The 12,013-nt window shown below is 39.6% G+C and overlaps 1 protein-coding gene across 1 annotated transcript in view; it reads left to right on the forward strand.

Moving 5' to 3' along the window:
• The window catches only part of LOC139538340 (nck-associated protein 5-like), a 113,349-nt gene that overhangs the window by 37,976 nt on the left and 63,360 nt on the right, over positions 1-12,013 (forward strand). Inside the window, exons 3-4 of the mRNA XM_071340287.1 lie at positions 9,241-9,331; positions 11,074-11,235. Of these exons, the coding sequence (XP_071196388.1) occupies positions 9,241-9,331; positions 11,074-11,235 (253 nt within the window). The remainder of the gene's footprint in view (positions 1-9,240; positions 9,332-11,073; positions 11,236-12,013) is intronic.

Here is a 12,013-nt window from a genome sequence, read left to right on the forward strand (position 1 = left end):
TTTATTTGGAATGGTAAGCCAGACAAAATTAAACTGGCCTATTTATATAATGAATATGAATTTGGAGGGCAGAAATGATTAAATATTAAAGCATTAGTGAAGACATCACAACTCACTAAAGGCTTCAGTCATACAAAAGCTATACTTAAATCCGAACTGGTTCTCTAGCAGATAAGTAAGAATGGCTCACCCCATGCTCAATAATGACCCTTTTCCCTTATTCAGATAACAACTTTTTACTTTCGGTTATTTGAAAATGAAATAATCTCCAAAATATAGCCATTTTTAAAACAAGCCATCGAAAATTGGTTGCAATTTCAGTTTAATCCACCAGTAAAGATAGAACAAATATTACAATAAATATTATGGTTAAACTCAAATACACTAATTGATCAAATAAACTATTGTTTTGGAAAAACTGTTTTAAAAAGGGTATAATCTTTGTAAATGAAATCATAAACAGGACGGGTGGAGTTATGTCACACATGCAGCGAACAAAAATATATGGACATGTCTGCTCTACTCAAAATTACAACCAACTAATTGCAGCATTACTGCAAAAATGGAAGAGGCAAGTTGAAGGGGGGAAAAGTAAGGAACTTGTCTGTCTTCCCTGTGTTAAAGACTAAAATGGTTAAAGAAAATTGTGACAAATAAAAAAGTATACTAGTTTCATTTAAGGACAAAAAAAATACAGATTTGCCATACAGATTGCTAAATAGTTCGGAAGAGATTTTCGACGTATCGATTCCATAGCACATGATTTATGGACTGATACACAAAACAACGCTGGATTCAAATCTTAGTTTTTCAATTTAAATTATTATACAAAATTCTTGCAACAAATAGAATGTTTTATGTATCGGGGATACAACCATCCCAGCTCTGTAGAATTTGCTATGAAGAGACCCGAATCATTAGATAATATATTTTGGTACTGTCCAAGCTTGTTTTTGGTCTCAGGTTCAGGAATGGCTGAAGAATTGCAACATTTACCTGGAACTCTACAAATAACACTGCTGGGTGATCTGAAAAGTCATAGTCAATTGATAAACATATTTGCGAAGAGTATTATTATATTATTTATCTTTAATGTAAAAACCTACAGAAACTATGAGAATAGAAAGGTTCAGAACTTTTCTGAAACATCACAGCCCAGTTGAAAAATATATGGCAAATAGAAATCAAAACTGGATGGTCTTCAGAGACAGATGGGAGGGGTTGATGGTAGCTGAAGGACGGGACTAAAACAAACAAAAGATAACTCATGTAAAATATACTGTGTCTGTAAAATGTATATAGTATGTACTGTATAAGCTGGAAGTAGACGCATAAGTGTTGTTGTCCAATAGTTTACCCCCTTTAGGGGAGGGGTGATAGGGTTCGGGAAAAATAAAGGAAAATATATTCTAAAAAAGATATACAGTACCAGTCAAAAGTTTGGACACACCTACTCATTAAAGGGTTTTTCTTTATTTTTACTTTTTTCTACATTGTACAATATTAGTGAGGACATCACAACTATGAAATAACACATATGGAATCATGTAGTAAACCAAAAAGTTTTTATATTTTATATTTGAGATTCTTCGAAGTAGCCACCCTTTAACTTGATGACAGCTTTGCACACTCTTGGCATTCTCTCAACCACCTTCACCTGGAATGCTTTTCCCACAGTCTTGAAGGAGTTTCCATGTATGCTGAGCATTTGTTGGCCTCTTTTCCTTCACTCTGCGGTCCAACTCATCTCAAACCATCTCAATTGGGTTGAGGTCAGGTGATTGTGGAGGCCAGGTCATCTGATGCAGCACTCCATCACTCTCCTTCTTGGTCAAATAGCCATTACACAGCATGGAGGTGTGTTTGGTCATTGTCTTGTTGAAAAAGAAATGATAGTCCCACTAAGCGCAAACCAGATGGGATGGTGTATCGCTGCAAAATACTGTGGTTACCATGCTGGTTAAGTGTGCCTTGAATTCTAAATAAATCACAGACAGTGTCACCAGCAAAGAACCCCCACATCATCACACATGCAGAGTGGGAACCACATGGGAACCACACATGCAGAGATCGTCCGTTCACCTACTCTGCGTCTCACAAAGACACGGTGGTTGGAACCAAAAATCTCAAATTTGGACTCATCGGATGAAAGGTCAGATTTCCACCGGTCTAATTTCCATTGCTTGTATTTCTTGGTGCAAGCAAGTTTATTTTTCTTATTGGTGTCCTTCAGTAGTGGCTTCTTTGCAGCAATTCGACCATGAAGGTCTGATTCACGCTGTCTCTCAACAGTTGATGTTGAGATGTGTATGTTAATTGAACTCTGTGAAGCATTTATTTGGGCTGCAATTTCTGAGGCTGGTAACTCTAATGAACTTAAACTCTGGGTCTTCCTTTTCCTGTGGCGGTCCTCATGAGAGCCAGTTTCATCATAGCGCTTGATGGTTTTTGCAACTACACTTGAAGAAACTTTCAAAGTTCTTGAAATGTTCCTGATTGACTGACCTTCATGTCTTATGGTAATGATGGACTGTCGTTTCTCTTTGCTTATTTGAGCTGTTCTTGCCATAATATGGACTTGGACTTTTACCAAATAGGGCTATCTTCTGTATACCACCCTACCTTGTCACAACACAACTGATTGGCTCAAACACATTAAGAAGGAAATAAATTCTGCAAATTAACTTTTAAGAAGGCACACCTGTTAATTGAAATGCATTCCAGGTGACTACCTCATGAAGCTGGTTAAGAGAATGCCAAGAGTGTGCAAAGCTGTCATCAAGGCAAAGGGTGGTTACTTTGAAGCATCTCCAATATATAATATATTTCGAATTGTTTAACACTTTTTATGTTACTACATGATTCCATGTGTTATTTCATAGTTTTACTGTTTCTTCACTATTATTCTACTATGTAGAAAATAGTAAAAATAAAGAAAAACCCTTGAATGAGTGGGTGTGTCCAAACTTTTGACTGGTACAGTATATTTATAAAAAAATATATATGTGGGATTGGAAATAATGCAGACAATTACATTGATAGAAGCCACAATCTATTTGCAATATTAAAGCTGATCCACCCAAAAAAAACTAAAAAATCAAAAAGCTGTGATAAATGGAAAAGCACTGAGATGGGGATATGAATGATATTCTGAATGAGACATAGCTGAGATGTAGTGAGACTGGTATGGAATACATTGAATGAAACAGTGATATCTGTGAATGAAACAGCAATGTGATACTTTGTGACACAAAGCACCAGGCTGCCATAGGTTAGCCCGAGTGTCAAGGTCAGTCAGTGTGACAAGTGAATGGAGAGCAGGGAAAGGGGGGGATGGAGTGTCCAGTATGATGGTTAGACAAGCTCTGAGAAGAGGGGCTCCCTCAGCAGGGTTGAGAAGAGGTTATGGCTAAACGTCATGGAAAGAAATCAGTGAGGGAGCAATGTGAAAATGATTTTAGTAAAGTACAGTATTATGTAAACCTTTGATACAGCTCAGAAATTTCTATGCTTATGTAACCACAAGCTGTCACACAGTGAATCCGTTGTTCTTAGTACTTTTCTCTAATAAATACATTGAATTAAATGTATCTATGTGGATAAAGTACTATGAAACTACAACTGTGTAGCATTGTTGCATTAATGAATTGCGTTACTTTCCTTTATTGTTTTATTTATTTCTATCCCCCATTTCTTTCTAGCTAAAATGCATGGAATTTGTTTGTAATTTCCTCCTAGTCCAGCATACTGTTAGTGGCCTCACTCCTCCTTTTCATTTGCTGGGTAGGTTTCAGGTCAGTGACAGGGTTAATTTCCAATATCCAAGACTCTCTCTGAAAGTGTTGCCTGGCAAGACTGTCAAAGGCCTGGTCACAGTTAGCTGGGTTGGACTAATATCCGTGCCACATGCATTAAGCAGAGAAGGGTTGCTATGGAAATGACTGGGCAAAATGTCACTGAGTACGGCGTTTTGGGAAACACGGTCAGTGTCTCTCAAACATCCATCGCTCCAAGGGAAAGCAATTATAAATCAGTAAACAAGGATCTGCCAGTTTAATGAGGAGTAAGAGCGCAAATGTCAGCTAGCATGATGGTTGTTTGCAAAGGTTACTAACTGATGGGCAAAGCATTCACCAGTAGAGACATTTAAAGCATGGATACAATGGGCGATTGATGGGCCCTTTGTAGGCTACTTGTTGTTAGTTAGGAGGTTTTGATAATGTGGTTACACTATGCATTCATAATTCTTACATGATGGCTAAGTCAGCTGTGAAATAGTCATGCCTTATGTGTCCCTTAGAATAAAGTGTTACTTTGTTGTGTTGGCTGACACACTATCCTGGTTGTCGATCTGCAGCGCATCTAATATCAGCCTCATGACTTGTGCTATTATGCATTTCTCCCTCTATTGATAAACTACAGGAATGTTTCTTGGCATTGCAACCATTGGGCAGGCCACCTAAGCCTTTCTTTGGGCCACCTTAGTCCAAACAGTGTAAAAAAATATACAGCACCGTTCAAAAGTTTGGGGTCACTTAGAAATGTCCTTGTTTTCCAAGTAAACTTACATGAAATAAGTTGCAAAATGAATAGTAAATATAGTCAAGACGTTGACAAGGTTATAAATAATGATTTTTAATTGAAATAATAATTGTGTACTTCAAACTTTGCTTTACTCAAATAATCCTCCATTTGCAGCAATTACAGCCTTGCAGGCCTTTGGCATTCTAGTTGTCAATTTGTTGAGGTAATCTGAAGAGATTTCACCCCATGCTTCCTGAAGGACCTCCCACAAATTGGATTGGCTTGATGGGTACTTCTTACGTACCATACTGTCAAGCTGCTCCCACAACAGCTCAATAGGGTTGAGATCCGGTGACTGTGCTGGCCAGCTGACTGCTTCTTCCCTAAATAGTTCTTGCATTGTTTGGAGCTGTGCTTTGGGTCCTTGTCCTGTTGTAGGAGGAAATTGGCTTCAATTAAGCGCCGTCCACAGGGTATGGCATGGCGTTGCAAAATGGAGTAATAGCCTCCCTTCTTCAAAATCCCTTAGACCCTGTTCAAATCCCCCAAAGCCCCCCCAGACCATCACATTGCCTCCACCATGCTTGACAGATGGCGTCAAGGACTCCTCCAGCATCTTTTCATTTTTTCTGCATCTCACGAATGTTCTTCTTTGTGATCTGAACACCTCAAACTTAGATTTGTCTGTCCATAACACTTTTTCCCGATCTTCCTTTGTCCAGTGTCTGTTCTTTTGCCCATCTTAATCTTTTCTTTTTATTGGCCAGTCTGAGATATGGCTTTTTCTTTGCAACTGCCTAGAAGGCCAGAATCCCAGAGTCGCCTCTTCACTGTTGAAGTTGAGACTGGTGTTTTGCGGGTACTATTTAATGAAGCTGCCAGTTGAGTACTTGTGAGGTGTCTGTTTCTCAAACTAGACACTCTAATGTACTTGTCCTCTTAATCAGTTGTGTACCGGGGCCTCCCACTCCTCTTTCTATTCTGGTTAGAGCCAGTTTGCGCTGTTCTGTGAAGGGAGTAGTATACAGCGTTGTACGAGATCTTCAGTTTCTTGGCAATTTCTCACATGGAATAGCCTTCATTTCTCAGAACAAGAATAGACTGATGAGTTTCAGAAGAAGGTTATTTGTTTCTGGCCATTTTGGGCCTGTATTCGAACCCACAAATACTGATGCTCCAGATACTCAACTAGTCTAAAGAAGGACAGTTTTATTGCTTCTTTAGTCAGGACTACAGTTTTCAGCTGTGCTAACATAATTGCAAAAGGGTTTTCTAAATGATCAATTAGCCTTTTAAAATTATAAACTTGGATTAGCTAAAACAACGTCCCATTGACCACAGGAGTGATTGTTGCTGATAATGGGCCTCTGTACGCCTACGTAGATATTTCATAAAAAATTGTCCGTTTCCAGCTACAATAGTAATTTACAACACTGTATTTATGATCAATTTTATGTTATTTTAATGGACAAAATATGTGCCTTTCTTTCAAAAACAAGGACATTTCTAAGCGACCAATTTTGATTGGTAGTGTAAATACAAATAAATTATATATATATATACAGTACCAGTCAAAAGTTTGGACACACCTACTCATCAATAGTCTTTCTTTCTTTTATTTATATTTTCTACATTGTAGAATAAGAGTGAAGACATCAAAACTATGAAATAACACATATTGAATCATGTAGTAACCAAAAAAGTGTTAAACAAATCAACATGTATTTTATATTTATTTGAGATTATTTGAGTTGCCACCCTTTGCCTTGATGACAGCTTTGCACACTCTTGGCATTCTCCCAACCAGCTTCATGAGGTAGTCACCTGGAATGCATTTCAATTAACAAGTGTGCCTTCTTATAAGTTAATTTGTGTAATTTCTTTCCTTCTTAATGCGTTTCAGCCAATCAGTTGTGTTGTGCCAAGGTAGGGCTGGTATACAGAAGATAGCCCTATTTGGTAAAAGTCCAAGTACAAATTATGGCAAAAACAGCTCAAATAAGCAAAGAGAAACGGCAGTACATCATTACCTTGAGACATGAAGGTCAGTCAATGCGGAACATTTCAAGAACTTTGAACTATTATAAAACTGGCTCTCATGAGGACCGCCACAGGAAAGGAAAGGAAGACCCAGAGCTACCTCTGCTGCAGAGAAAAAAGTTAATTAGAGTTAACTGCACCTCAGATTGCAGCCCAAATCAGAGGAGACTGCCTGAAATCAGGCCTTCATGGTCAAATTGCTGCAAAGAAACCACTACTAAAGGACACCAATATGAAGAGACGACTTGCTTGTGCCAAGAAACACAAGCAATGGACATTAGACCGGTGGAAATGTGACCTTTCGTCTCATGAGTCCAAATTTGAGATTTTTGGTTCCAACTGCCGTGTCTTTGTGAGATGCAGAGTAGGTGAACTGATTATCTCTGCATGTGTGGTTCCCACCGTGAAGCTTGGAGGTGTGATGGTGTGGGCATGCTTTGCTGGTGACACTGTCTGTGATTTATTTAAAATTCAAGGCACACAGAATGGCTACCACAGCATTCTGCAGCGATACACCATCCCATCTGGTTTGCACTTAATGGGACTATCATTTGTTTTTCAACAGGACAATGACCCCAAAAAACACCTCCAGGCTGTGTAAGGGCTATTTTGACCAAGAAGGAGAGTGATGAGATGCTGCATCAGATGACCTGGGATCCACATTCACCCGACCTCAACCCAATTGAGATGGTTTGGGATGAGTTGGACCGCAGAGTGAAGGAAAAGAAACCAACAAGTGCTCAGCAAATGTGGGAACACCTTCAAAACTGTTAAAAAATATTCCTCATGAAGGTGATTGAGAGAATGCCAAGAGTGTGCAAAGCTGTCATCAAGGTGGCTACTTTGAAGAATCTCAAATATGTTTTGATTTATTTAACACTTTTTTGGTTACTACATGATTCCATATGTGTAATTTCATAGTTTTGATGTCTTCACTATTATTGTACAATGTAGAAAACAGTAAAAAATAAAGAAAAACCCTTGAATGAGTAGGTGTGTCCAAACTTTTGACTGGTACTGTATACATGTACATAGAAAAGATAAAATACCTATGTAAACTTAGTTGCCAGTTTCTCTAGTACCGGTCAGACCCACCATTTCCTCCAGAACAGCCTTAGTTCTTTGTGGCATGGAAACATTGCTCAATTGGTATCAACGGACTTAACGTGTGCCAGGAAAATGTTCCCCACACGCTTACACTACCTCTACCAGCCTGTAGTGTTGACACCAGGCAGGATGGGGTCATGGACTCATGCTGCTTACGCCAAATCCTGACTCTGCCATCAGCATGACGCAAAAGGAATCGGTATTCGTCAGACCATGCAATGTTTTTATTCTCCTCAATATTCCAGTTTTGGTGCCCACTTCATCCGTTTCTTCTTGTTTTCAGCTGATACGAGTGGAATCCGATGTGGTTTTCTGCTGCAATAGCCCATCTGTGATTTCCGAGATGTCATACTGCACACCACAGCTGTACTGTTCCGTTATTTGCCTGTTTGTGGCCCGGGCTGTTAGCTTGCACGATTCTTTCCATTCTCCTTCGACCTCTCATTAACAAGCTGTTTTCGCCCACAGGACTTCCGCTGACTGAATGTTTTTGTTTGTTGCACCATTCTCGGTAAACCTTAGACACTGTTGTGCTTGAAAAGCCTAGGAGTTTTTCTTCTCTTAAATACTGGAACCGGCGCGCCTGGCACTAATGATCATACCAAGTTCAAAGTTATCTAGGACACTTGTTTTGCCCGTTCTAACATTCAATCGAACACTAACTGAATGCCTTGATACCTATCTGCCTGCTTCATAAAGCAAGCCACAGCCACAGGGTGTTGTACCTAATAAACTGACCACTGAGTGTATTTTTCTCATCTTTGAGAACCAACAATCATCAAGCTAGACAGTCAGGGAGAATTGAAAATTCCAAAAACAATGAATTTAGCAGTATTGATTTTGTTATAATCTTTGAGTATGGATGTCATTTTTGTTTTTTGGCACTGGCCAGCTGGGCTAGTAGACTGCAATATTTTACCAGCCCTGGTCCAAAATATGTTCCATGAGATATTTGAAAATACAACATTTCAGTAGCAGGCAGGCTAGTTTACCACATTTACAACTAGCCTTGTCTGAAAAGTACTAGCCACCGGCTAGCGGGCAGCTTAAGTCCATCCATGTGTTTGAGCAGAAGAACACAGCATTAGCCATGGCAGAATGCATAGAATTACATAAAATTCATTTTAAAACTGCAAAATGTTCTCTCAGCTCCATGGCACAATGTGTATAATTGCAGGAAATTAGCTTTAAATTGTAAAAATGTCTCTCAGCTCCATGGAGAAAATGTTGGAGAGGCAGAAACTTGGCCACAAAATTCAAAAATGTCTCTAAACTGGCAAGATGGGGGGGAAGTAAAGAAATTCAGTCTCGTCGACGGGTCGATCGCTCCCATTGCCACACCCCCTGCCATGCCCACCACCTAATCCCCTTTTTGATCCAGAAAAATACCCGAACTAGCCTATTGATCCCATATTGGAACCTGTGTTGTGTTCATTAGGCACCAAACAGAATGAAAACTGACTGAAACGGATGGACTAATCATTTTCTGTTGCATGCCCTGTTGTAAAACAGGCTTGTTTATTGCATGGTCTATGTTCTGATTGGTCCCAATACTCTGTGTGCCTGCAGTATGGAGGAGACTGTGAGGAGCCTGCTACAGAACCAGGACATACTGGAGGGCCCCAGCGTGGATCCACTGGACCTTATGAAAGCCTACAAGGTAGAACATTGACCATATTTGTTCTTACTTACTTTCTGTTTATTTTATTAAATAAACCAAATATTTTATTATACAAGTATGCAACCCTTGATAAATCACCCTACGGGTTCCTTTATAAAACAGTGTTAGATTAAAGGCTGTAAACAATCCATAAAAAATATAATCATCTAACTTTCTGAAATGTCCAATCATTGGCAATACCCTGAAATGAGGTACTGTACACAGTAGCATGGTGATAGGGCATCCAGAAGAGACAGAGGGAAGAGTGGCAACCCTTAGGTTAGATGCTATCAAATCTCCTGACGACTGTCATACAGCATCTTAGGCCAGTCATACATTCTGACACTAATGCAGCTACCACCAGGAGCAAGTACCACCACTGGTGGTATTTGAACCGTGGTCACCTGGCCCCAAGGCGAGTATGCTAACCACAGTCCCAAAGGAGTTAATAAGCTGGGGAGGGCTGGTTCAAAAGGCCAGGTTCGTTAAAATACAATGCGGTGACATTTTACCATGACATCTGTAAGATTAACCCAATGTGAGGTCTTCAGCAAATATTCAGGTTTTAAGTACCTGTAACATATTATTAATCAGGATTAATGGGAAAGTGGTGCCAATATAGTGCACGATTATGTAAAACATTCACATTATGCATTTTAGCAGACACTCTTAACCAGAGCAACTTACAGTAGTGAGAATGCATGCATCGTTATACCTTTTCATACGGGTCCCCTGTGGGAAACGAACCCACCACCCTGCCGGTGCAAGCACCATGCTCTACCAACTGAGCCACACAGGACTACACTGCATTTCATTACTACACTGCAAGTCATTATGAGCCAACTATGCTTGCCTGGAGGCCTTACTAATTGTCTACTGGATGGTTGCTTGGTTCTGAGAAAGTATCAATGTGATGAACACTAAATCGATTTGAGGCCGTGACGTTTTGTAGACTAGACGGCACACTATGCACCCACACGCCTCTATCTTTTCGATTAGTCCTCACCTTTAGCACTTGTGAGATGCAATTGATTGGTGTAGGTAGCGAGGGTAAAAGTGCTTGACATAAAAAACCAACGAAGCGTATTACAAATGCAAATAAGCCTCATAATTCACAATGCATTTTTAAAACAACAGTTCACAAGACTTCATGGATTGATGCAAGGAAGGAGACTTTTGTAAATGCTGATGTTTTTGTAACATCTGGGGTCCCATTTTCATAATGTTAGAAAAATTGGGACAAATGATCTCTATTGGTTCAATCAATAAATATTGGGGGGTCAACCAAAGACACCCATATGAGTTAAGGTGGAAAACCAGTCAAATGAGCAGCCAGAAAAATAAGAAGTAACCTACAGTATTAGTGGTGGCTATCAAACTAACTTTAATTGGGAAGAGGCAGCTACAGAATATAAAATATAACATCAAACAAATCCTGTGATTGATTTTCTTGGAAGGAGTCAAAATACAACGAATTGGAAGTCTTCATTTGCACTCCTGCACAGTTCTTGTAGCTACATCCCTATACAGCCAACTGCAAATCCAGAATAGCAGTTCACCTACTGTATATGATTAAATAAAATCCACAAATGATGGCCAAATTCAAGATCTTTCCATTAATACTATGTGTATCTTGTAGGTTGGAGAAAATTGACGAGGCACATACCCAGTTAGTTCCAATAGGCAATGCAACTGTTTCAACAGCTCTGTGTTTCTCTCCAACCCCTCTTTCAATGGTTTAGAACAAACTCCTGGAGGAGATGTGGAAACAGCAGAACAGTCTGGAGGGCCCAACACCCCCGTTGATAGAGAGGAGGACCAACTCTCCAGGAGCCAGCAGTAGCAGACATGAGGAGGACTCCCACGAGGCCAAGCTCCTTCTAGAGCGACTACGGGCCCTGGAGGTAAGCTCAGGCACGGTAGGGTCTCTTCTCCACTTAGTACCTCTCTCCATCCTCAATTATGGATAAGAATGACTTCATAGGGTGAATTACCATGGTTTATTTTTTGCTGTAATGCCATATACTTGGTTATAATCAAAGTTGGTCAGGAATTTGAAGCTCACTCACATTGGCACATGCTTCATTTGTATTATATCATTAAGATCATGATTTAAGCATAAATGAAAAGTAAATACAGTGCCAGTCACAATGATGTTACTTGTATGTAGGTCAGGGACGGACAATCTTGGAGGCTTTCTCTCCCACCAAGCAGAAACACTTGATTCTGCTAATCAATGCCAATAGGTCCTGCTATGGTTAGTTGAATTAGGTGTGTTACTGCTTGGCTGGAGCAAAAGCCTGCTCCTGCTTGTATCTTTAGTCTAAATATGGCCCACAAAGATAACTTTTTAAATTCTTCAGAATTGTATGAGGATACGATATTGCATCGTGCATTGTACTAAAGCGGATAGAAACACTTTGAAAACTATACACAGTAATTCTGTCTGTTATAGCTGCCAGGTATCATTCCTTAGACCGTCAATCATGGCTGATTCCATTATGAGCTAAGAGCTCATTGAATACATAGTTCCAGGTTAAAGCAGACAGAAGCTTGGTGAAAAATTAAGATGACAATTATTATTTTCTACTCTATTCATTCTGTCCATTTAAGTAATTTATATGTAAAAAGACCTGAGAAAAAGGTGCATTTGGGGACCTGGGACACCGACTTCCGTCCCTG

The sequence above is a fragment of the Salvelinus alpinus genome, chromosome 14 (genome assembly GCF_045679555.1).
Source record: "Salvelinus alpinus chromosome 14, SLU_Salpinus.1, whole genome shotgun sequence".
Taxonomy (NCBI): Eukaryota; Metazoa; Chordata; class Actinopteri; order Salmoniformes; family Salmonidae; genus Salvelinus; species Salvelinus alpinus.